Below are 27,036 nucleotides of genomic sequence, written 5' to 3' on the forward strand. Positions count from 1 at the left end.
GCTACAGCAGGAGGAGACAAGATTGGAGACAAATGGGAGGCCAGAGCCTATTGGAAGTGAGCCTTTATTCTCTAGGCAGCGGGAGCCACGTTGGTTTGGGGAAGGGATGTTTTAAGAAAATGAATCTGTCCATAGTAGAATACTCTTAGGTGGCCCCATACTGAACCGTGGCACTATTGACATCCGGGGCTGGGTAATCCTTTGCTGTGCACTGAGGGATGTTAGCGGCAGCCCTGGCCTCCACCCAGTAGGTGCCCAGGAGTCCCACCACCTTACCGTGGTGACCATCAAAATGTCTCCAGATTGCCAGATGTCCCCTGACGGGTGGGAGGAAACAAAGTCCGCCCTCTGCCCCCATTAAAAACCACCCATCTGTATGAAGTTGCCATTTCTATAGGTCACGACTGGCGGAAAGGTAGCAATTCCATATGGTCCAACTTAATAGTACCAGTAAGTGATACTAAAATATTAACAAAAGCTAGCATTTATTGAACTTTTTTTGCTTCACGCCAGACACCATTCCAGGCGTGATCTGTGTGCTAACTCATGTAATCCTCCTCATGACCCCACGAGTTAGGCACAGAGAGCTCGTGCCTAGGTCGCAGAGCAGAGCTTGCAGTCAAACGTCGACAGTCTAGCTCCTGAAGCTGAGTGTTTAACCATGATGCTAAGGGTGTCCGATGCATTAGCCCAAGAGCTATTGTGACTCGGGAGAGCTTGCGCAGAAAAAGCGGTGGGCGGGGCTTTCCTCTTTCGGAGGTGCAGCTGTGTGAGTGTGGGCAGGCCCCTTGGGTGGCTTCAAGCCTCATCTGATGAAGCGAGCTGGCTACCTTCCTCCTGATAGGACTGTGTGAGGCCCCAGGTCGTGTCTGCAGAGCTTGAGCCCTCCCTACCCCGTAAATACAAGCCACAGTGATGATGATCATCAGTCATTCTTCATGATTGTCATTTTTATTAAAATATACATGGGACCCCTGGGGGACTGATGGGATTGTTTTGTTAGTAGCCCAGTCATTGTGGAAAACACTAGCCCAGAAAGGAAGTTTTGCCTCTGGCCCAGATATCAGAAAGCCTCCCAGTGTGGCAGGCAGAAGGCATTCACCCCTCCAGCAGTGCCCAGTGCACCCAGCTATGGGTTGGGAGGATCGTCTTTGGAGAAAGAAGCCAAGTCTTTGCCAAGTTCTGACCAAATTTCAGCTTAGTTTTTCTTCCTCCGATGCCTTCCCCACCAGATCAAGGGCTGGTATAAATTTTGTGAGAGCCAACAACCTCAAGCCTGGATCATCAGATGAGCCAAAGCAATAACCTCATCTGTGGCTAAGACCCCCCCCCCCCCAATCAGCTGGAGGAAGCCTTCTGAAAGCAGGGGGCAGGTGGTTTCTTGTTCTGTTCACTCTGGATTCCAAGCCCTGCTCTTGGCTCAGGGAGCTAATTGTCCATCACACTTACACACCATTGCATTTTGATAATCAGGATGATTGACTGTCTCTCCCCCCATTCACATTATAAATATTGCTATTAATAATAAGCTTTCAATAAAAGCTCTAGCCATGGGCCAGGCCTGGCTCCCAGCACTCTATATATATAATGACTCATGGAGTCCCCACAACTCCCTTCTCAAGTGGGAATTCTTGTTCTTGTTGTATAAATGAGAAAACTGAGCCGGCTCACAGAAGCGATTTGCCCAGAGTCCCAGAGCTAGTAAATGGCAGAACTTAGGATTCAGTCTGATCGATTCAAACCCCCAAACCCATGTTCTCAGCTACTGCCCCGGAGGGCACTCTGTCTCAGCTCTAAAAAGTTCACCTCTGTTAAAAAAGAGACAACAGGTCCAAAATAGAGTCACTTGTGCTAAGCCCATATCACCAAACCAAAACGTAATACCTAACCCAATTGCAGTTTCAGCCTGCCCCAGAAATGTGCTTAGCCAATCAGTCTGGAATTTCCCTGGTCAGCTCTAATGAAGTAGTTTGCCTGATAGACCCCTTCTGTCCCCCAAAGAAAGATGAGATCGTCTACTCTTTCCCTGTCCCTGCCCCCTTCTGCTTATACAAGTCTCCCATCTTGTATAACTCCTTGGAATTCCTTTCTACTTGCTAGATGGGATGCAGCCTGATTCAGAAATCACTGAATAAAGCCAATTTGATCTTGAATTTACTCAGTTGAATTTTACTTTTTAACATCTCAAGTCACTAAGCTCTTCTGTTTCCAAGAAAGGTGTTGGCATCTTCCCCATGTAAAGAGAAACCTGTAAAGAGAAACATCAAGGTCATTCCCAAGCTCTTTGCCCTGACCACAGACTCTTAAAGTCCTCTCCGTGGGCTGAGTGCAGGATCTTCCAGAAACAGCTGGGCCATCCTTGCGGTTTGGAAAAACTGACCATTTGTAGGGATGCACAGCCACGCAAGCAATTACCATCGCTTTATCTCAGTTTCCCCACTGGATCTTGGCAGCGCAGGGGAGTTGTATTCAGCCCACAGATGTGTTTTATGTGGCAGTACATGATGATCTGCATCGTTCTTTGGTAGTTTTAATTAGTTGTCAGCATTTTAGAAGTCACATTTTATTCTCCATGTGGATGCCCAGCCCTATCGAATAAACAGACAAATGGCGGCATCAGATCAGGCCTGAACTCCCAAATGTGCCGTTTGGCTAGAATATAGGTGCACCTGCCCCACTATCCCCAGACCAGGGCTTGCCCTCTCTGGTTCCCCTTTCCGCCTCTCCCCACTGCTCCCCAACACTGAAGCGGATGTCAGCCCCTGACCATCCTGTTGCCTCTTCTGCTCGCCTCACACCAGCCCACTGTGCTCACTTCTGCCGTGTGAGCTCGTAAGCTTGGTGAGGACAGGACCACACCTTATACCCTTTGAAATTACAGTACCTAGAAGAATGTGGTAATTAATTAATTCCCACTAGACCAGAAACTCTGAGTCCGTGCAGAGAAAGCAGAACATTCTGTTCTCACTCGCATGAACCGCCCCAGCTTTGGGTTGCTGACACATATTCTGGTCAATAAAACCAACATACCTTGAGGTAAGGCCATATATGTCATGGCCTCATAAAGAAAACCCACAGTGACCCAAGATGATAGTCTAAAAAGAGGGAGCTCTTTCTAAAATACTGTCACTCTTAAGCTTTGTTTTTTATAAAAACAACAGTCTCTAGGTTTCTGGAGAATCTAAAATGACATCTCACACTAAAATATGAGCTAAAAAAAGTTAAAACAAATAACTAGTCAGAAATAGCCAAAGATAGTGAACAAAACCTTAAACATTTATATTTCAGTTGAACCCTAGATGGTATTTTGTGTCTTCCTTTAATAAATCCCTGCTAGAACCCAACTACATCAGGAAACAAATGGGAAAAGGCTTTCCAAAGACAGTAAAGCCATAGAAATGCAAGGTTAGGACTTGCACACCATTTTCCCCTGAGGCAGATTCAGCACACTGTTGGTCCGCTGCCTGCAGAAGCCTTCAAACAAAGGGAAACAGTTGAAGGAAGACACCCAGGTGACATATTTTAAGAGTTCCAGTCCTCAGCCAGTGACAACCAGTGTGAAGTTTCTCACCTGTCCGAAATGCTCTTCATTGACTGAGCTCCCTGACTTAACTTTCCCACAGCAAAGTGTGAAAACAAATTGCTGAGCCAAGGAAAACATTTCACATGGCCCTGGCCACGGTACATTCTAGTGGGATCTGAGCAGAGTCAAACATCTAAAGAGAAGAGCCTGTCATCAGTCCACCAGCAGGCTGCTATGTGACTAGGGATGTACCCCCAAGAGATCAAGATAGGGAGCAGTTTGGGGCTCAAGCCACTTTCTGTAGATCTTCTGGCACCCCAACAGCAGGCAGATGGTGGGGTGTAGGGGTTAAGTTACAACATTGGGGTGCCGGGCTGACTCGGTAGAGCATGCAACTCCTGATCTCAGGGTCATGAGTTCAAGCCCTACGTTGGGCATAGAGCTTATTTTATTTTTTTCTTAAAATTTTTTAAATTTATTTGTCAGCGAGCACAAGCAGGGGGAGCGGCAGGCAGAGGGAGAAGCAGGCTCCCCACTGAGCAGGGAGCCCGATGCGGGGCTCTGTCCTAGGACCCTGGGATCATGACCTGAGCCGAAGGCAGACGCTTAACCGACTAAGCCACCCAGACATCCCTAGAGCTTACTTAAAAAAAAAATTAGTTATGACATTATTCCAACCATATGTCTGGAGAAAGTGCATGTCCTCATTCTCTCTACCCACACCAGAAGCAGACCCTGAGGGTCACACACCAGGCAGGATAACCCAGCAATGAATGGATTTGGAGGTCAGACAGACTTGAGTCTCTCATACAAGTGGCTTAGCTCCGTAAGTGGGGATATTAATATTTCACAGCATTGTTATGAGGGCCCAGTGACCATAATGCATGCAAAGCTGTTGCTGTCCGAGATGAGAGCCACTAGACACACAGGACTATTTAAATTAAATCACTTCATTGAAATTAGTTTCCAGGCCTCACCTGCCACAGTCAAATACTCAGCAGCTCCAGGTGGCTAGTGGCTACCGTACGGGACAGCACGGATATAGACTGTTTCCATCATCATAACAGTTCTATTAGATAGCACTGGAGAACATTCAGGCCCAGTTTCCCGCAGAGCAGGAGGGCTCAGTTACCAGACACTGTGACCGTCGCCACTCCTGGAGGATGTTGTAAGGTCCTGCCGAAAGGAGCAGTGGAAGTCAGGTAGACCACCAAACCCATGGCTGTCTATGAGGCCCCCGGGATCAGAGCTGCAGAGAAGAAGCCCATACCCCATCCAACCCCCTCCTCCTCAGCCCTCAAAGCGGAGAGGTTATAGGACTTGGCGAATCCACTTCTTTTTTTTTTTTTTAAAGATTTTATTTATTTGAGAGAGAGCACGAGAGGGGGGAGGGTCAGAGGGAGAAGCAGACTCCCTGCTGAGCAGGGAGTCCGATGCGGGACTCGATCCCGGGACTCCAGGATCATGACCTGAGCCGAAGGCAGTCGCTTAACCAACTGAGCCACCCAGGCGCCCCTTGGCGAATCCACTTCTTAAGAGGCCAACAGTGGGTAAGCCCAGTACAGGTGTCCTTGTGCTCCATTTCCCCATTCCTACCAGAGCCCTGTGGAATTTCTCTATGTTAAAGGCAGGTTTGTGTAAATATATTTCTAAAACCATGGTCCTGGGTCCTTAATTCAGTCCTTGACCCTCATAGTGAAGACCGTATCTTGGGACATGTGCCAAAAGACTTGGCTAAAAGAGGACTGGCCTCCTGCCAGAGAATACATCATTGTTTATAAAGACAACGTCTCTTAAGAGCCTTAAAAATGCTCCCATCCTTTTATTTACATTTTTAACACACAGCGCTTGGGTCAGACACTAAGATATTAACGGCAGTTCTCATAACAACTCTGTGAAGTAAGTTTTATTATCATTTTAAAGATGCAGACTCAGTGGCACAGAGAGGTTAAGTAATTTGCTGAGGGTCACACAGGCATGAAGCAAGGAATGAGATTTGAACCCATGACAGTTTGGCTCTAAAGTCTGTACCATGTCGTGCCCTCTTGTGGGACCCTATCCTGAGGAAATAATCTCAAATGCAAACAAAGCTGTGTACATTAAGGTAACCACCTGACAGTATTTATGATATCAAAATTGGATACAGCCTAAATGGTAAAGGTTTGGTGAAGCAAGCTGCGTACATATATTACTGTACGACATTTTAAATGCAATGACATAAGTAACATGGTGAAGAGATGTGAGATGATATATTGATGCAAAATTGTAAAAAAAAAAAAAGTTAAAAACTAGATAGAAATAGTTTAAAGAGAAACATGTCCGTTTGCCATTTGGGGAGGTGGGGTTGGCAACAGTGTGAGCTTTTTTTTCTCCTTTCTGCTTTATTATAATTTATGTACTTTCCAATTTGCTTAGAAAATTTCCTTTTCCAGTTGAAGTTTTTTAAGAAAAAAATGTTTAAGGGCATAGCCCTATATGCATTATCCTATTTCTTGAAAATTGGAAAAGGGCCCCGTGAACCAGGTGAAACAGGGACTTGCGGAGAAAATGGAGCAAGTCTGCGGGACTGGAAGGTTTGCAAGCCCTTGGCAGAGGGGTGAGAAAGGCACAGTGTGGATAATTTCATCCTTCTTGTTCAAAAGGAGAGGCCTACAGCCACAGTTTGCGCCTATGAAAAGCACCAGAGCAATCTTGACAGAGTAACAAAAATGGAAGGGCCTCGGGGACCCAGCTGGCTGGAGCACAGTGCCTTTATTTCCAGCTCCTCTTGCGGCTTGGCCAGCCTCCTTTTCCCTTCTGTGCTATGCTCTTTCTTCCTGGTGCGCTTCTTTCTTTTTGGTTTTTATTTGGGAGAAGTAGCCTGAATGGGACTCCAGAGCCTTATTTCAGAATTGTGAAGACAAAACAGCATTCCAGGATCTTTGTGTTTGGTAAAACCCACTGCAGACAGATGAAATTGGTCAAATGATGTACGAAAATGTTCAATCTTAACACATTTTCCATTCCCCCTTGTGATAAAACAACTCCGATTCTGTTCAGATTCCTTTCTGAAACAGGGTTGTAACATCTCCTGTTTCTCCTGCGCCTGATATGGGGGGCCCATTTTATAGCCACCACCCTGAGGAAATGCCCGGAGGGAGGGAGGGAGGGAGGGAGAGAAGGAATGAGAAAGGGAAGTGGAGGTTTTGCATTGCTGGTTCTTGAGTCTGTGTACTTAAACAATGGTTCTACCTCAGTGGTTCTCAGGCCTGGATGCACATGAGAATCACCTGGGTGCCCAGTCCAATCGGATGAGCATCTCTGGGGGTGTGACCTTGGCCCTGGCATTTGCCACATCTTCCCAGGTGATTCCACTATGCAGTCAGGTGGGAACCAGGGCCTACCTGAGGTAAAGGGAAGGACAGCAGCTGAGTCAAGCCTGATTCATTTACAACCAGGTGAGGTGACTCTTCCCCTCCTTATGTGATTTGTACCTAATATAATCGGCATAATGAAGTCTAATATCAGTAGAAGCTTGGGAAGTTTTTTTTTTTGTTTTTTGTTTTGTTTTTGTTTTTTTTTTAAAGAAAAGCTATGTCACCAAACCTTTTCTTTTTCCCCACCTCATAAAAAAGCAACTGGGAAGCATCCCCACTATTCACAAATGATCTGGGAAGAGAAAGGACCTCCCTCTACCCCAGGGCCAAAAAGTCTAAATTGTGGCTCTCGACTGTGGCTGCCAGGTGGAATCGTCTGGGAGCTTTAAAAACACTCATGACAGGCCTTACTCCCAGAAATATTCATGTAGCTGGTCTAGGGTGTGGCCTGGACCTCAGGATTTATTCAAGCTCCCCAGGCAATTCCAGTGGGCAGCCAAAGTGCGTGTCACTGGTAAAACCTTCATGGTGGCTCTCAACTCTGGCTTCATCAGAATTCCTTTTGGCCTTTTCTTCAAAACACCCATTTTCAGAGAGATTTTGACCTTGGGTAAAGCCCAAGGATCTGGTATTCTGCCCCCCAGCTGCAGTTGGCTGCTTGGGGCGAAGATCCACTATTCTCAGAGCTCACCTAAGCCATGACCTGGAGTCTCGTCTGTTAGGCAGCAGCCGTGTGCCTCGCTGGGCAAGCTTGTGTTCACAAGCACGTTGGGCTCCCCACTTCAGGGAGACTGAGATGTGGGTATGTACAGCGGTGACACTGGGTGACAGAGACATTCTTGTTGACATGAAGACTTTCCCAAGGGGCTAGGAGCCCTGCCAGGGGCAGTTGTGAGGCCAGGCTGGTTGTGAAGGGCCCAGCACACAAACGGGGAATGTTCCTCTGGAAGGAAGAATATGGAAAGTCAGCAGAAGGTGACCCAGCCCAGAGGGTTAGCTTTCTTAGTGAGTTAAGATGGCACCGTTTAAGGGGAACCTCGGCAACTTGGCACACCCACCGCAAGGACACCTCTTTACGGGGCAGTGAGCAGTCCATCTTTCTTCCTGCAGTGAGTTTTGTGAGCTTGCCATGAAATCACTACCCCAGAGTGTCTTCCACACCAGTCTGCATTACCGTAGAAAGGTAGCCTTCCTGGTTGAGATGGTTAGTTTTTAAACCCAGAAGCCCCCTGGCCCCCATTTCCTCATCTATAAAGAAGGTAAGTAGCAGCCCTGACCTCACATGCATTTGTGATTGTTGGGAACAAAAGAGATTGATTCATATAGGAATTTGGCAATAAAGGGTATGTGTTATAATTAGCACTTGGATGCCACTCTTTTTTTAAATGGGATTTCTTGGAGTCCCCAGTGGTAATGGGTTAATCCATAAGGTTCACAGAACCAAGTGGTTAGGGAGGCGTTAGAACCTTTCTCTCCCAGGGCCTGGAGGTCCGAGTAGGAACGTTTCAGAAATGGGAACGCTTACCCTTTTGCAGCCTGGACTCTTCACAAATGGACACACAGACCCTCACTGCACTGTCTGAGGAGGAAGCAGCACGGACACTGGGCTATGCAAGAACCCAGACTCTGGGCTGAGCAGACCTGAGTGTGAATTTCTCTCTCTTCCCTAGCAGGGTGGCACAGGCAAATGACTTGACTTTTCTGTGCAAGAATTAAAAGGCAAAACATATGTCAAATGTACAGTAACCCATAGCAGAAAAGCAAGGGCCTGAGTGCAAATTGAAAAATACCTTTAAGTAACGTATATAACAAGTGGGCTCTGGGATAAAGAGCCCCAGTGAAAGGCCTCCATTACGCAGTGCTAAAGACAAGCTCGTATGCTCTGCTATCCAGGGTGAAGCCTTCAGCAGCAATTTTTGCAACATCTCCTGTTTGGCATAAATCTTAAACCATACTGTACCTGTTCCTTGAACATTAAGATGATTAAATTTTTGTTAACATTGAGCAAAACCTATGCTCCAGAAAAATACACCGTGTTTATCCTGTGGCCCCAAGTCTCCCTCTGGCATCTGGGGTCTGAAAGCCCAGGAGCACAGGTTTAAGCGAACCACAAATAGCAGGCAACCAGGACCCTTAATCCCATTTTCTTTCTCCTTGTTCTTCAAAGGCCTTTTAATCTAAACGTGAAGGTGACAGACTGGCTATTTCATCAAAAGACTCCTAAAAAAAAAAAAAAAAAAAAAAAAAAGTTTAGCTATCATTGCCATGTTTTGGGAAAAAAACAAAAACTTTAAATCCAGTGTGTGATGTTTGGTGCAGGCTGCTCTTGGGGAAGTCCCTGTGGGAAGGAAGCTTCCCCACCTGAGAAGACAGTGGTGATCAAACATTTTCTTTACAATAACAAAGTCATCTGGACAATGGGACCTGTGCATAAGCGAAGTATCTTCTGTTGAGCAGACTCATATGCTTGGAGGGGGGAAAATGCCTGCAGCAGAAAATAACCATCCCTTCCTTATGGCTGGAACCAGTCCTGAGGAACATCCTACAAGAACCACTTGGGTGGCCCCAGGATCGGGGGGGGGGGGGGGGGGGGGGGGGCGGCGGGGGGCGTCCGCGGGGGGGGGGGGGGGGGGGGGTTGCTGAGCAGCATCAGCCTTCCGCATACAGGAGGAGACTGTTACTAAAGTGAAAGAGCCTTTGGATATTAGTAATACCATTAATATCACATTGGTATAGGTAGTGACCCTTACAGGCCACAGGGCATGTTCAAGGGCATGACCTCTTTCATGCCCTTGCTGATCCTCCAGTGGAACGAGGCCAGGTGCTGTTGGAAATGAGAAGCAGGTTGGTGGCTTCCCAGGTCCTGCATTTACCAGATGGTGGCCCTGGCCCCGACTTCAGTACAAACCTGTGCGCTGCCCCCCCTGCCCCAGTAAATGCTCGCAGGGCTAACTAAATTTGATGAAAACGATAAAGCAAACCACAGCCCGGGTCTGGTTTAGTGTGTTTTCTTTCTCTTATCATCAAATTCTGAATATATGCACTTAGTTTAAAAATAACCTGGGTTTTTATGAACTGCCAAAATGAACTTGGTGTCCTAAACACACTTGCTGCCTTCTTTATCCCCAGCATCTGACATAGTAGCAATAACAGTGAAGTGCTTCCTCACATGAGCAGGCTGATCAGTGGTCCCACACTCTCCAAGCAAGAGGTGCCCGGGCGGGGAAGTAGGAGCGAGTTTGCAGACACCTTTACCTCCAATCGCGAAGGCTGGAGGGGCCCCTTGGGGCTTTTCCTAGGGGCTTTTCCCTCTGGTCCAGCCTTCTCTGGGGGGAGTGGGGGGTTAGGGGAACGAGAGCTCTGCCAGAAGAGCATGCTGACCTTCCTCTCTTCCGCAGCTGCCATTCTGGGTACGTGGGCGCACGCTGTGAGCATGCCGACCTCCTGGCCGTGGTGGCCGCCAGCCAGAAGAAGCAGGCCATCACCGCCCTGGTGGTGGTCTCCATCGTGGCCCTGGCTGTCCTCATCATCGCGTGTGTGCTGATACAGTAAGTATTTGCCGCCACCCCTAACGTCAGGTCCCGCTCACTGGGCCGTCTGCAGCATGCCCAGATGACAGGGCCCCCTCGGCGTGGCTTATTGCTGTGGTGTCTGATTGGTGTCAGCGAAGCCGAGAGGACCTTCGGTAACGGCCACGCTGTGTCACGGGCACGCATCCTGGGAGGGTCCCCAGCAGTGGGTCTGTGCATGGCTGGAAGCCAGTGGAGAAGCAAAGGTGCGTGCTCTCTCTCCGCCGCTGGGGTTGGAGCCTTCAGAGTTATGAAGGGGACGTGCAGGCGTTCCAGAGAGCTAGAAATGGCTCCCAGCTTCCTTTGGCAAGTGGCAGAGGTGCTTCCTTTCTGCCGAAGGCACTTTGCAAATCCCAAAGCCACATCAGACGTCTCGGTTACCATTTGGACAGGCTGATGGCAGCCCTTCCCCTTTTTCCACTTCTCTCCCCCTCCTGCATTTTCCAAAACTCATCTTGCATGTTCCAGAAAGCCTTCCTGAGCCCTAGACCAACAGAGACCCTTTTCTTGGACTTATTTGCTTGCCCATATCTGGACTGCTCCACGGAGGGAGACTCCCTAGTGCTGTGTTCACAGCATCTGGCCAGATGTAGTCCCTGGAAATATCTAGAGACATCTAATTCACAGAGCAAGGCCTCTGAGAATTTATACCTAATTGGCTATGCATAAGGAATTCACAGAAGAGCTAAAGGCTCCCAGTCGGCTCAGTGTAGATTAACTCATGATAGAGATGGTAGTGGATGGGCCATCCCGGCAAAGGCCGGAGGAGGCAGCTGTGTGTTAATGAAGGAAGCCAGACTGTAGCCCTCTGAGGTTGTGTGGAGTTTGGACAGGTAATTATGAGTCTCTGTCCTGTTTTGTTTATTGGTTTGTTGCTGTTGGGGCAACATCTACGCCTCTGGTTCTGGCAGCAAATGGATGCCCCGTAGAGCCCCGCCCTGCTCACGGCGGCCCTAGCTTCAGTCCTTGTGGCCCACGTCAGCATTATGTGGTGCGGGAGGAGGTTGAACTGAGCCGGCCTTTCCTTCCTCTTCAAGCAGTATGTGTCCCTCTCCCACCTGTCTTGGAAAAGATAGAGTGGACAAGCAGTCCTGGCTCGGGCTGGAAAATAGCCCAGGCTCTGCCACACGTGAGGGCAGTTCTCATGGCTGTCTAGCTGTGTGTGCTCACACATGATGTCCGTAGTCCTCTCTTTCTGTGGCCAGGAGGGTCCCAGAGCCTCAGGAACAAGAACTGCATGCCCCTCTGAGCTTCTCCAGAGGGATTTAAAAGCAAATTTTGCCAGATTCTCTGGAGACAGGGACAGTCTAGGATGCCTGGACGGCTTCTCTCTTTCCCAGGAAGGCAGCCGGTCCCACCTCCCTTCTGTCTTTTCCCAGCCCATCCTTGCTAGAGACCAAGTCCAGAATCCCTGAGCCAGAGACTAAGCCCTTACCCTAACCAGGCTGCTGGTTGCCTGTGCATGGGGCCCTCCTGAGTTACAGAGTTGGTTGGGACCAGCTTATCCCATGCCAGAGGGTCCTGGAGGCCTTGGTCTCACTGCACTGGAATGCTCCTTGCTAGGAAGCGACTGCAATAAGCCCACTGCTAGCCAACTGCAAAAGAGTAATCTCTGATGATGGATCTGGAATCAGACCGCTCTGGCCCCCCATGACAGAAGTATGTTATGCAGGAAGGTCTCAGGCTCCTTCTCAGCTCTGCTGCCCAAAGATTCGGGGGCCCTGGTAGCCTTCCCAGGACAGTGCCAAGAGAGGGGCTAGGGTAGGGATCATGAGATGCCACCAGGCACCAAGGGGGCAGCACAGCAACAGGCTTGTTTTCTCATTTGTGTCTGGGCCTGTGTCCACCGGGACACCCTGCCCAGCCCCCATGTGTGGATGCGTGGATTAGGCACGTGTCAGGATTAGACTGAGTAGAAACAAAGTCCTCCGTGGTATCCCATGGGAGACAGCTCTAAGTATCTACGTAATCAGTGTCTTCCTTAGTGCTTTCTTCTTTGCCCTTCTTTTGGGTTCCCTGGTTCTTTTTTCATGCGAACTCCGCACGCTGTTCATTCCCGCCCACAGAGGGAGGCAGGAGCACTCGTAACCCTGGTGCTCCAGGGCTCCGGGTGACACGGGTTCCCCAAGAGGTTGGGTTTGCCAGAGCTGGAGAATGGTAGTCCACGGAAAGATTCAAAGCCGTGGCGATTCGTGACTCGTTCTCTCATTCTTCCCACGGTCCGTTCAGCCCATCCACGTTCCTTGCTTTGCTGCTGGCAAGACCTGAGGGCTGCTTGCCCTCCCCAAGCCCCCACAGCCCTGCCAGCCGGCAGTGGCTGCTTTGTCCCAACCCTGACAGCCGTTCTGAGCCCCCCACCTGCTGTGTTGTGGAGAAAGCAGCCGGGGAGGCGGCCAGGTTGCCCCGCAAGCCGGGAGCAGAGCTGTGCTCACAGAGCCGGTCCCTGAGGGGCCAGCAGGTGCTTTTGTTGCTGGCCAGCATCTGCCCCAAAAGCCACCGCCCTACAAGGCGCTCAGCCCCCTGCTGTGTGTGGCCGGCCCTCCGGAGGCCTCCACGGGAAGGCTGCCCTAGAGCCCAGAGCTGCGCCAGGCTCTTCGGCGGCCGCTGCCCCAGCCGGGCACCCCCGCCCCAGGCTCCTGCCCAGCCCGTGTTCTCTGTCCACAGCTGCTGCCAGGTCCGAAAACACTGTGAGTGGTGCCAGGCTCTGGTCTGCCGGCACGAGAAGCCCAGTGCCCTGCTGAAGGGAAGGACCGCGTGCTGCCACTCAGAAACAGGTAAGGGGCCGCGGCGAGGAGGGACCCCTTTCCCTTGTGAGACACAGTTGGGTGGAGAAACCAGCGCCTTCTCCAGGGCAGGGCAGATGTTCTTAGAGGGTGAAGCAGGAAGAGGGTGTTTACCCTCCCAAGTCAGGTTTAGTTTATCCTAAGGTATGTTTTACTCAGAAGGAAGCGCTTTTATCTTTACTGGTCTGTGTGACCTTTGACAAGTTGATTGGCCTCTCTGAGCCTCCGTTTTCTTATTTAAAAGATGTGCAAGTTGAATGAGTACTGATATAAAGGACCGAGTAGAGCGTATCACAAACCGTAGACGCACAACCGATTTTCATTCTCTTTCCCTTGAGAAAGTCCCCTGCCCTTTCCCATCGGTGAAAGGAGGGATTTGGCCCACAGGTCTCGCAGGACTCTAGCTCTCAGATCCTGTGATCTTTAAGCCTACCACTGTTTTGTGAATATTTTCACTGACATCCATGAAGAATACTGGGCATCCAGAAGTGGGACCAAACCCGCATCTCAGGAGTCCTCACCTGAGCATGACCAGCTTGGGGCTCACGGAGGCAAATGGCTCCTTTATCCAGACAAGCCCTAGAAAGCCACACATCAACAAGTTTTTCTGAACTGCTCTTGTGACCAGTAGAGCCCATCATAAATTCGAAGTTCCTTTTCAGGAAGTAGTGGGACAGGAGACAGTCACCACAGGCTCATCCCCCAAGGGGGACCTCCTCTAGTTAATAGTTGGCATTCCAGAAGCTCACAGTTGCATGAAGAAGGTAGGAGGAAGGGCGGCGGGAAGCTGGAACTCCAATGTGTCTGTTAAACCTCTTGGCAATCAGCCCCACAAGGCGCTGAAGGCCCAGGAGCAGTTTATTCTTCAGGAGCCATAGTAATTGTGCAGGAGCAGTCCTCGTCAGTTAGGAGGCCCACAGCTCTTGAGGATGCTAATCCATTAATCCTTACAATGGCCTTAGGAGGAGGAGGATTTGTGAGTGATGCGGGTAAACTGAGTCTGCCAAAGGTCCACTTGGGTCCAACCATCAGTCCACAGGGGAACTAGGATGAGAACCAGGGCCTCTGAAGGCCCCACTCACCTCTCTCTTCCACTGCCTCAGAACACCATCCACTGAGCTAATGAAGTTTTTATATTGTTGCTTGGAACCAATAGGAAAATAGTTTAAATCTTTAAAAGAAAATTTATAGTAGATTTTGTGCCATTTGTGTGCACCTCAGGAGAGTCATTTAAGGTAGAGGAAGTTTCTTATTAATGTTACTTCTCTGCCCACATTTGGGAGGACATTAGCTTTGAGCCTCCCAAGATGGCCCCTGAGGCTGAAGCCCGCTCCTGTCCGCCTCCAGAGGAGCCATGGAGGGACCAGGACAGGAAGATGTCTAGGCTGCGCTGGACTCTAGAGCTGCCGGGAGCTAGGTCCTTGCCACCTCCCGTGAGCCACAGGGGACGCCTCAGAGCCCCACCCATTGAGAAACAAATGGGTCCATTCTTAGCTGGCCTGAGGGGAAGCCATTCTGCCACCAGCGTCCTGGACCAGCCCATGAGCTGCCTGCCAAGCCATCCCTTCCAGGGGAACTGGCCGCCGGCTGGGCTGACTCTCCTCACAACACGGTGCATCCCCACTCTCTGCTGCCGTGACTCACTTCACATTCAATCAGCCTTGCCTTTGGCACCAGAAGCACAGTTTCAGAAGCTGCTGCCCCTGAGGTTGAAACCAGAGGAATTTTGGACTTGGGCCTGACTGCCCAAGAGAACCTGGTGACCTTGGCTGATGCATCTCCAAGTTGTTTTCCTAGCACGACTGGGGGCTGGCCTGCAGCACTTAACTTGTTTCTCCTTCCTTCCAGTGGTCTGAAGAGCCCAGAGGGAGTTTGGCCAGGTAGACTCTGGCAGCCTGAGGAAGGAAGGACTTCTTCAGGACGAGCCGACAGACCTTCCTGCTCTGCCAGCGATCACCTGTGCAGCCTTTTTTGTCTTTTGTGGGCCTTCCTTCACAACTCTGTCAAGAACTCTGTCTGCTTGGGGTTATTTGGTGTGACCTAGAGAAGAAATCAGTGGACCACGGTTTAAAGACTGGTCAAAAAAGAATTGCAAAGGGGTGGACTTCCTGTTGACCTAGCTCAGGTGTGTGCGTCTGCCGGCCTCGGAGCCCAGGGGTGTGTGGTGTTGTCTTCTGCCAGTCACGGAGGCTGGGCTGTGTTTCTTTTTCATGGGCCCATCTCCCCACAGTGGTATCCATCCTGCCCAACCCTGGAGATTGCCGTCATTGAGTTTTTTCTCATCCATTTATTGGAGAAGAAGATGGACACAGGGTAACTGTTGGTTACATGAAGATGCCAAGTGTGAGAGGAGCTGCGTATGTCCTCTGTCCACGAGCCCCTCAACCAGCCTGATGTCCCCCACAGGCACACGACGCCGAGGACCTTCCCAAGCCGTCGGCAGCCTCGGAGATAATTATTTATGAGATGGATGATGGTTTCATTTTTAATCTCTTAAGTCAATGTAAAATGCATAAAACCTTTTCAGACTTCTACACGAATGATGTATGTAATGCTAGCTGAAAAGCTGGCTGACTGATGACAACCGTCTGGCCTCTTTGGGACGGCTAAGGCTTGGGAAGAGCCCCCCAGGGCTGCCGGGATGGAACCAGAGGAGGAGTTGCTGATGAGAGCGAAGACTGGGGCTCAGGGGCCTTGCCATTTTAGATACAAAGCGAGGAAATGCCCCAGATACAGTCCAGTAGAAAAGTTCGGCAGTCCAGCAGAGATGGGTAGCTTTGTTGGAGAGAGAGGTAGAGGGTGCCTGTGCGTGCATCCTCACGGGACAAACACAGGACTAAGTGCTGCACGATTGAATGGGTTAACCTCCTAGTGCTCCCTCCGAGCGCGGATGCTTAGAAATAGAGCACAAGCAGAGAGCCACAGGCGTTTGGGGCCACATCCATGGAAGGGGGGCTGGTCATTTACTTTCCATGTTGTTGCTTGGTTGATTTGTGGCTTTATTTTTAAAAGGAGAAATTGAACTTTCCTATTTATTTTCTAGCATTAGAAGAAATATCCCAGTGATTTTTTTTTTTTCCCTTTTCCATTCAGGATGCTGGTTTTATTAACAAAAACTCTAACAAGTCACCTCCATCAGGGTGGGTCTTGCTTTTCCCTGAAAGAAGGAGAAATTGTTTTCACGGGCATCCGGGTATGTTCTGACCCATCGGGCTTACCTGTGGAAAACACTGGTTCCCCCCAGCTAAACAGCAGAGAGCTCATCCCTAGGAATTTTCATTAAAAATTGTAAACAGAATAACAGTGAAATAATACGTGAAGTCCTTATGTGAGGGAACTCTTTATTCACTAATATTTGAAAAATGAAAGATTTCTACCTATTAAGCTCCACCCATCACGAAAGGGACCTTTAAAATATGTCAAGTTGGCTTAAAATTTCTATCAGGTTATTTTTGTCCTTCCCTAATTCTTCTTCCCCGAATGTCCATTTCGATGAATTGTCTCCTTAGTTCTTACAATTCTGAGGCAAGTGTGTGACCCGTGTCTTAGCTTTGGCACTTTGATGGAATGATGGAATGAAGCAGTGAGGGCAGAAATGGGGTCTGCTCGCCGGCTGGCCCCGCTAGCGGTGCAATCACTGCAGCTCCCAGGCTTAAGCTGGCATTTCTTGCGTCCATCCTACAGCAGCAGGGATGCGGGCGGAGGCTCCCTGGTAGCATCTTGCTCAGAGACCGGTCCCACTGACCCGGGTTTGCAGAGCCCCGTTTTCACTCCTCTCTCTCATCGGAGCCTCCTGAAAGTCTGAGAGCCTGGCGAGAGAGACCATGGCAGTGGGTAGTGTGTTTTTAACTTCAGGTCACATTTTTACTTTAGGACAATCTTTCCTCAGTCTTTTGGAGACTACTTGAGGTCTGGTTGCCTTCAGAGAATAGGAACCAATGTGAAATGTTTTGTGGGGCTTTCTTCACCTGATAGAGGGTAGGACCCGTGTTCGGTCTCCAGGCATATTTGCAGAGATGTGAGGAGGATGAGAACCTTCTCGCGCCCCTGCAGGACTTCACCTTTAGTGTCTGTGAATGCTCTGGTCCTCACGCTACAGGCGCCCGCGCCCCTTCCGTCGTGCCTGTGCAATCATTCCGTGAACCGTGCAGTGAACAGGTGTGGGCCTCCTGTGAGTGCTCCCGAGGCAGTTCTCCGTAAACCCGCAGGTCCGAAAAGAGTTGGAAGCAGAGGCTAGGTGACGGCAGGCCTGGACGGACCTTCATCCATGCCCACGATAGGAGAGCCTTGCTTCTTTGTGATTTCTCTTTAAAAATCAGATGGCCAGCAAGCATTGGATTCCTGGGCCATTTCATGGTGTTGGTACATTTTGAGTTAGCTGTAAAAATGCCCCCTTTTGAGGTTAAAAATGCGTCTTCGAATCCATCTTTACAGGTTCCATGTTTCCTTGGCCTCTAGAAAGCCAAGGATTATGACTGGGGATTCGTTCCTGAGGCTTTTCCTGGTCAGCAGCCGCACACCTGGGAGCGGGGAGCAGAGCTGCTTCCAATGTCTAGCTCAGGAGGAATGAAAAGCCCCCATTAAAAAAAGGGGGGGTGCTTGCAGACACTTGCTGGAGCCTAGATCTCCCACTGTTCTGCAGGCTGTGACGTCTCTAAGCATACTGGCCAGAAACCTTTGCTTCTAGATGGAAAGATAGCCGTCAGCCCTGATCTGGAAGATGCTTCTGACACACGAAATCAAGCAAGATATGAGCTTGGCCATTGTGTTCCAGCAGAGGAGGTGGGCAGTGTCCCAGAGTCTGTCTTCCTAAGGAGGAGGTGGGATTGACACTCGGCCACCGGGGCATTGGTGAGGCAGGAGGAGGTGTGGTTCTAGAGCTTCCTGGCCAACTGTGCTCTGCAGGTGGAGAAGGTGCATCTCCAGCCAGATCTTGCAGGGCCAGGTTGTCTCGCTGGGCCTGGGCCACAGGTCGCTTCTCCGGGCAATTTTGGCAGAAGTGGATCGACAAGGTTCCCGCGCTACTCAGGAGACCCCGCGCGCCCAGTAGGGTCTGGGCTTCGGTGTCTCCCAACCTGCTTGGCCAAGGACGGGGGAGGATTCAAAAGCCCGGCCCCAAAGGGGACATCACAGAAACAAGACGAACACATACGTTTGTTATCCATGTTGGAACCTAAGAGTGGTCCTCTCCAGCCGCTGACTTTACCAGGCTCTCTGAAAGACCTCGTGGTGAACATACCCACAGTCCCGAAAAGCAGCCCCTCTTCCTAGGGTAGTAACTTACTGAAGTATTCAACTTTTCATTATCTTTATTATAACAAACCTGATGCTTTTTTTTTTTTTTTAGAACTTGTTATTCTGACTTCTGTATATGTTGCACTGAAAAGGTTAATATTTAATGTTTTAATTTATTTTGTGTGATAAGTTAATTTTGATTTCTGTAATGTGTTAATGTGATTAGCAGTTCTTTTCCTTAATATCTGAATTACACTTATTTAAAGAGTAGTGAGCAGTATAAAATGCAGTTGTGTTTTTCAGTCATGTGCATTGCTGTCCAGTTGTACTGTACCTTGTTTGGAAGGATGAAGGAATGAACTCTTTTTTTTTTTTCCTAAATCAAGACTGGAGCTTTTCTTTCATGAGATTGGCGTGTTGCTGAAAAACAAATTAAGAATTTTCTCCACACATGTGAATGATGAGGAAAAATTAGATGCTCTTTTGCAAAATGTGGGAATCCTAAAATTAACCAGAGTTGATCCCTGTTCTGCTTGAGGAAAACGAATCCTCTGAAGTTCCCAGTGTATTAGTCCTTCATCCGCTGTGTATCTGACAATATGCTAAATGATGCAGAGGAAAATATAAAACACACAATCCCTGCCCCCGAAGGAACTGAGATCTGGCTGAGAGACTAACATGCAAAAACTAATTCTGGACCGATTGCAGACAACTTGCAAAGAAAGCCTAAATTGTTAAGGTAGAGAGCCCGTGTGAATAGCCGTGGTTCTCCAGCCGTGCTCCCCAGACCAGCAGCGTCAGCGTCACCTGGGACCTTCTCAGGAATGCAAATTGTCAAGCCCCGCCCCCAGACCTATTTAATTCCAGAGGTGTCCCACGCCCCCCTCCACCTTCTAGGTGCTTCTAATACATGCTCAAGTTTGAAAACCACTGTCCTCTAGGACTCAGCGAAGGGCAAGTTAGTGTGGGGCCACAGTTTTTAGGAAAAGCTTTATAGAGGCTTTGCGGAGGAAATGAAACAACGCAGTTTACCCCTTAGGTGTTCAGAGTTAATGGCCATCAGAACGTATGGTCATGACTTAAGGCCTGCATTTATTTGGAATTTCTCTGCTTAGCCTAGTTGAAGGAAAAAACAGGCCCATCCACCCCTGACCCCCACCACCCTCAGTCACCCACCCTGTTCCCCACTGCCCAGTTTCTCACTGTAATGAACTTTCTACAACTATCAGCCCAGTTCTTACAAGCCTCACTGCACTTGTTAAACCCCCTGCTCTTCTAACCCATGTGCGGACCTCATGCGGGTGACCTAGGAGGAGCTCATGCGGCAGGGAGCAAAACAGTGGCGGAACGGCGTGAGATCTTGGTCCCAGGGGATGCTCAGCTTCGAGAGCAAGGGCGAGCCCAGAGACCCTGTTGTCCAGGCCCCAGAGGGCTTAGGATCTCCTTGACCTGCAGGAAGATGAAAACCTGGGCAACTCCTGTCCCAACTGTGCTGGCCTGGTACCTGTCCCTCAACAGAGCCTTTATCCACCTCTTGGGAGAAGGAGGGAGAGACCTGCTGCCCATACTCCGTGTTCCCTCCCTCCCCTTGACCCTATTCCATCTCCAGGGACCTCTCCAGGCCTTGTTTCTAACCCATGGGATGTTCTTCTTGTCCCGCTCCTTCTCCCTGATTTCCAAGCCTTCCTGCCGGGCCCCCCTCTGCCAGAGCCGGTATCGGGTGGCCGCCCCTGGTTCTAGCCAGCTGCCCTGGACTGTCCGGCGTGTTGCAGGCAGCACTCTCCCCAGGAAAAAGCGCCGATGAACTTTGAGTCAATCTTCCCTCATTTATCCAGGCTACTTGCAGTTGCCAGCTTGAATCCATGATCTGGACTGACAGGGCTAGTCTTTTTGGATGCTGTTGGCCCAAACTTCAGACCCCCGTTCTGCCTGGTCCCTGTGTCCCTGCCTCCTGCCTCGCCCCATTTTGGGGTGTCTGTGACCTCACCTTGCCCCCTGCCAACTCCGAGCTCTTTGCCCAGCAGCCCCCAGGAATTCCAGCACCAGCATTCCCTCCTCCATCTTCTGAAACCCCCTCTTCCACATTTGCTCTCTGCACTTGCTGCTTCGGCAGGCCCTGAGGTTTCTGTCCCAGCCTTTTGCCTTCAAAAATAGACAGTGACGTATTCGTGGGCACACAGCCTGGGGCTAGCAATGCTTTTTCCATGAAGCTAGTGTCTCCCACCCCAGATCAATCAAACTGTAGAATCTGTCGGGGTGGCGCTGGGTCATCTGTTTAAAATCTCTCCTGGAGATTCTAATCCAATCCCTACTGCCTTCTAAACACACCACAGCCCAGGGAGAAGACGGCACAGGAGAGGTCTCGTGTCCGGGGCTGTGAGTGCCTGGTCCCCACCCAGGCCATCTTTCCACCCCTGTCCATGCTTCCGTGTCCCATGATCCAGCAGGTGGTAGCCCCTAGGGAAGCAGGGCATCCTGGACTTCCTTTCAGGTGGGATCATCTAGGGCAGAGAAGTGAGAAAACTCTGAGAACAGGAGCCCGTAAGGAGTACCATGTGACTAGCCCTTGAGGTCACGCACAAGTGGGCGATGGCTTTTCAGGAACCAAGTTTTGCAACTGGGAATAAAAAACATGGTGACACTTACGCCGAAAGGGAAACAGGAGAGAGAAAGAAAAAGCAAAAAAAAAAAAGCCTCTTCCCAGGGACATTTAGTCCAGTGGAAGCTTCAGGCCCTGGCGCGCCGCTGCTCAAGTACTGTAGGACCAGGGGCTGCCCTGTGCCATGAAGCCCCCCGGGGTAAGCCCCGGTCCTGCCGGGGAGCCCCTCCCGGGCCGTCAGGGGAGTGCAACTGAGAGCGGGTCGAAGGAACAGCTCCACTACCTGGAACTGGGCTGCCGTGCATGTTCCAGAAAGGGAATCCTCAGGTCTGGAATGTGACCTCCCCTAAGAGCTGTGCCGGGAGGAGCCAGGGTCATTTAAACCCTGGCCCGTCAGAACAGAAGCGGCGTGACTCTCCCACCTGCCTTTGGTCCCTAAGGAGATCCCGCAGCAGAGTGAGCCAGAGTGCAAGGGTTCTGGACCCCTGTGGTGGAAGGAGGCCCGGGGGCGAAGACCGGGTTGGTTGCAGGCCTGCTGCTTGCTGGCTGTGCTCCCCTGGGGTGTTACTGAGCCCCCAGTGCCCGTCTGTCTAGCTCCTGCCTCTCTAGTTGCTCAGCCTGATTTTTGGAATAAAAAAAACCTAGTGCTATCCGAAATGCCCCTAATATATTGTCCGGTTCAAGGGAGGCTCCCCTCTCTGATCCTCTGCTGACCTTCAGTTCAAGGTAGAAGAAGGCATGGGGAGAGGGATGTGTCATGAGAAATATTTCCAGAGAGCCAGTGGCAAATGGGGCCACAAGCAGAGGGTCATGCTCCTGGTTTGCGACCTTTAGAAGTGGCAAATGACCCAGAGGAGTGAGGAAACTGTCCTTGGACAGAGAATGTTGTGCAGTGTGGCCTCAAGGAGTAGAGCCAGAGGCAAAAATGTGGATTTCTGCTCAATAGAGGATCTTTTCCATAGCCAGAGCCGCCCCCTGGGCTAGGGGACTCCCTACCACCAAAGCCTTCGAGCAGCAGCTGGGTGACCTCCAGGGCACAGAGGGTCCCCTGGTGGACTCGACCATGTGCTGGAAAGCCTTTGGGGTCCAGTCCACCTCCAGCACTCTAACCACCATGAGCTACCAGCATTCCAAGCCTTCCCACAGCCCCCTTCTGGAATAGTCTGGGAGCCCAGACTTGAGCCTCTGTCCTGCCCTTGTCCTGCTATGGGTCTTGTGGCCTCCCAGGCCTTCCTGGTAATGGAGGAGGCATCTCAGGCCCTGCCCAACCCCTTCCCTCCCACCTGCTGGCATTCAAGCCTGTGGCTTTACCATCCTTAGGAGGGTCCCCATTGAGGGACCACAGCCCAAATGACTCTCAGGAGAGGGCCTTTCCTGGCTCTCTCTATCCCTAAGTGCCTAGGTGTGCTGGTGACTTGCCCTCTCAGATCCGTGGTCCACCCTGTACCCCTGTGGACAGCCTGCCCAGGGCCCTCTCACCCCGTGGCTTCTGGTATGGCCACTGCGTGGCCCCAGGGGAGAGCTGAGGTGTTTCACCCCCACTCCCTCCCTGCTGCACAGGATTCACACCCCAGGGCTGGGCCCTCACCACACTTCATTTACACCACTTCCTCCCCTCTCCCTGTCCCTTCGGCCCAGGGGCTGATGATGGCTCCCCACGGACACTCTGCCAATCTTTCCCCTGCTTGCTCTTTAATTTCCAAGAATGCTTAGCCAGAGGCAAGAAATTCAGATGCTTCCAGGAGTGAAGCTGGTAATCGGTGTGAGTGGGACTGTTTGCTGGAAGCGTGAATGCAAACGCCCGAGTCGGGGAATCTGGGGTGGGAGGCAGCCCTTGTGAAGAGCTGGAGGGCCCAGACCTCTTCAGAAGGGGGCGCCACGCCTCCCCTCCTGCTCCTTCTCCTGGATATCCAGCACGGTGGCCAGATTTTCCGTTTTTTTTTTTCAAGAGAAGCAGGAAATCTGGACTTTTTCATAAAATAGCTCCATTTCTAAATGTGGCTCAAATGTATAAACCACGCGGTGGCCCCACCAAAATCTGTCTGCAGGTCACCATCCGTCTGCAGCCTCCACTCTCAAGCTGTCTTCTTGTCTCCGGCTCTGCCAGGCCTTTTCACGCCTCTCTGCCGGCGCAGTTCTCCTTGCTGGAAATGCCTGTTTTCTGCTTCTGTGTCAAAGCACGCTTCTGTTCCTTCTAGAACAGAAGGCTCACACCTCACTTTCTCTCTGAGGCCTGCCCAGAGCCCCCATACAGAGCCCTCACGTTATGCGCACTTCTGTTACATAGCCTATGACCAGTGGCCATACCAGTGGTCCTGTGCCCCAGGTCATGAGCTTCTCAAGGTCAAGAACCTCTGTCCTCTCTGTCTTTATAGCCAAGCATTTAGCCTGGTGCCTGAGACATGGAAGGTAATGCAGTAACATTTTGTGTAACAAAATCATCGGCTATGTTGATGGACCCATGTATGCCTCCTGAGGCAGTGTCATTGGGACCATGGGGTCCTGGGGGGCTGGGTGATCGGTGAAGGGACTTGGCATTGACTGCTACCTGTCAGACACCTCACAGGTCAAAAGGTCTTTGTGACCCTTCCTGCTTCCCTATCTATCCTGAGAAGCTTTGCTTCTCGGCAAAAATGCATTACATGTTCTGACCAGTGGTTTACCAAGAACTTTGTCACAGACCCAGTGGATTTGACAGGAATGTTTTGTTTTCCTCTTTTTCCTTCCACAGTTTTATTAGGGTATAATTGACATATAACATTATGTAAGTTTAAGGTGTACGGTGTGATAATTTGATACATGTATTTATTGCAAAATGATTACCACATGAAGTTAGTTAATACCTCCATCCCCTCACATAATGACCATTTTTGTGTGTGTAGTAAGAACACTGAAGATCTCATCTATCAGTAACTTTCAAGTATACGATACAGTATTGTCAACTATAGTCACCATGTTGTACATCGGATCCCCAGGACTTATTCCTCTTATAACTGGATGTTTGTACCCTTTGACCAACATCTCCCCATCTCCCCCACCCCCAGCTCCTTGCAACCATCATTCCACTCTCTGTTGCTCTGAGATCAGCTTTTTTAGATTTCATATAGAAGTGAAATCGTATAGTATTTATCTTTCTGTTTGACTTACTTCACTTAGCATAATTCTCTCAAGGCCCATCTCAAATGTCTTTGGGAAACTTACTTGATAAGAAATAACCTGGCTCATTTTCCTACACAAAAATCAGTTTTCTAGTAATGAAAGTGATGATCTGAAGTTCACTCTAATTTGAGGAGGTGAAGATTGAATTCTGTAAATGAGCCCTCGTCATTAAAGTTGTGAAAATGTATTAGCATTACTCAGTTGTATTTCTTAATTAACACTGATGGTGTAGATAAAGAACTATGAAGAGTTTTTTAAGATCTGGCACTGAAAACTAAGACACTGGTGCACCGATCTCTACAAGTCTTCCTGTGATAGTCGCCCTAATTATTTTTTTTAATTGTGCAAACAGTATGTCTCTGTTTAGAAGTACCACAGTTGTTAACAGATATTTTTCATTCTGAAAACTAAGTATCACCACCAGCTAAAAGATTCAAAACTAAATTCTGCCATTACATCATTAGAAGGAAAATAAGACCTATCTTTGAATTCTTGGTACAGAAGGAAATAAAATTGGAATTCATGTTCTACAAAAAAGGGAGTAAGGAACCATGAGAAAACAAAAATGTATAATTTTAAAATTTTCTTCTATTCAGTTTATACTCAAAACCCAAAAAACATATAACCCAATTAAAAAATGGGCAGAAGACAAGAAGAAGAGATTTCTCCAAAGAAGACATCCAGATGGCCAACAGACATATGAAAGATACTCAACATCACTCATCATCAGGGAAATGCAAATCAAAACCCCAATGAGATATCACTTCACACCTGTCAGAATGGCTAAAATCAAAAATACAAGAAACAACAGTGTTGGTAAGGATGGGGAGGGAAAGGAATCCTCATGCACTATTGGTGGGAATGCAAACTGGTGCAGCCACTCTGGAAAACAATATGGAGGTTCCTCAAAAAGTTGAAAATAGAACTACCACGTGATCCAGTAATTCTACTACTGGGTATTTACCCAAAAAAAAAAACAAAAATGCTAATTTAAAAGATATATGTGCCCTGTGTTTATTGCAGCATTATTTACAGTAGCCAAGTTATGGAAGCAACCCAAGTGTCCCTCGATTGATGAATGGATAAAGAAGAGGTGGTATACATATACAATGGAATATTACTGAGCCATAAAAAAGAATGAAATCTTGCCGTTTGCAACAACATGGATGGAGCTAGAGAGTATTATGCTAAATGAAATAAGTCAGTCAGAGAAAGACAAATACCATATGATTTCACTTATATGTGGAATTTAAGAAACAAAACAAATGAATAAAGAAAAAGAGACAAACCAAAAAACAGACTCTCAACTCTAGAGAACAAACTGATGGTTGTCAGAGGAGAGGTGGGTGAGGGGATGGGTGAAATAGATGATGGGGATTAAGGAGTGTACTTATGATGAGCACTGAGTAATGTATGGAATTGTTGAATCACTATATTGTACACCTGAAATTAATATAACACTGTATGTTAACCAAACTGGAATTTAAAAAAAAACTTTGAAAAAGTATTTAAAAAGTCTATTTATAAAAATTATTATATAATAAAATTTATGTTTTGTGTGTCTAAAAATTTTTTTCTCTTATTCAGCTCTGTATTTAAAACATAATTGCCAATACTATGTATATTTATGCCACATTAGATGCTTCTCTTCATAGTTCAATAAAAATAAAGTTTGATAATATTTAAGGCAGATTGGGGCACCTGGGTGGCTTAGTTGGTTGGGTGACTAACTAAATTTCGGCTCAGGTCATGATCTCAGGGTTGTGAGATCAAGCCCCAGGTCAGGTTCCATGCTCAGCACAGAGTCTGCTTGAGATTCTCTCCCTCTCCCTATGCCCCTCCCCCTGTTCACATTCATGCGCGTGCATACAGGTATGTGTGCGCTCTCTCACTCTCTCTAAATAAATAAATAAATAAATAAATTTTTTTTAAGACTTTATTTTATTTATTTGACAGACACGGCAAGAGAAGGAACACAAGCAAGGGAAGTGGGAGAGGGAGAAGCAGGCTTCCCGCTGAGCAGGGAGCCCATAAATAAATAAATAAAACCTTTTTAAAAAATATTTAAGGCAGATTATTTTCTTCTACCAGCCTTGTTTCATTAAAATGTGTTTCTCCCCTCATTCCTGCAGGCATTTTTTAATCCCTTTTTCCTAAGCTTGTGTAGAAATATACAAACCTTTATATACATACGGAGATCTTTTCCACAAATAATGGATTGTACTATAAATATTAACTATTCAGTTTGCTATTTTTATGTAATAATTCATCATGAACATCCCTCAAGTTCAATAGACTTCCTTTTAAATCATTCTTTCTAATGGTTATATAACAATTTGTTGTATGGATATACTACATTTTATTTAGCCATCTGGCTACTGATAGACATTCCATTTGTTCTCAGTTCTTTGCTTCCAAAAACAATGTTACACATAAATTCTGCATAAATCTCTACATACTGGTACTTTCATTTCTCTAGGATGGAGTCACATACAGAATTGCCTGAGTCAAAAGGAATGTATGTGTCCAATTAGAGGTATATGTGGCGATCAATAATGGAAACTGACTAACAGAGGTTTAAACAAACAAGGGTTACAAACGTCTGGAGGTAAGTAGTAATGGGTATTGATTGAAGAACCCAAGCTCTCATATGTTTTTCTGTTCTGCTATCCTAAGCGTATTAGCATTTTGTCCTCACACTTGCTTCCTCATGGTTACAAAATGGCTGCCAAACTCCAGGCATCAGTCATGTTTATATTCAAGGTAAAGGGGGAAAGGTAGCAACATTCATATTTGTATCTTATATAAGCAA

General features: G+C 48.6%; 1 protein-coding gene across 2 annotated transcripts in view; it reads left to right on the forward strand.

Moving 5' to 3' along the window:
- Positions 1-17,978, forward strand: part of TGFA (transforming growth factor alpha) — a 105,508-nt gene extending 87,530 nt beyond the window's left edge. For both annotated transcript variants that reach the window (XM_032410792.1, XM_032410793.1), the window contains exons 4-6: positions 10,278-10,427; positions 13,113-13,222; positions 15,080-17,978. In XM_032410792.1, coding sequence (XP_032266683.1) covers positions 10,278-10,427; positions 13,113-13,222; positions 15,080-15,087 — 268 coding nt within the window. In that variant the 3' untranslated portion in view covers positions 15,088-17,978. The remainder of the gene's footprint in view (positions 1-10,277; positions 10,428-13,112; positions 13,223-15,079) is intronic.
- The last annotated feature ends 9,058 nt before the right edge of the window (positions 17,979-27,036 follow it).

The sequence above is a fragment of the Phoca vitulina genome, unplaced genomic scaffold, assembly GCF_004348235.1.
Source record: "Phoca vitulina isolate PV1807 unplaced genomic scaffold, GSC_HSeal_1.0 scaffold12, whole genome shotgun sequence".
NCBI classification, from domain to species: domain Eukaryota; kingdom Metazoa; phylum Chordata; class Mammalia; order Carnivora; family Phocidae; genus Phoca; species Phoca vitulina.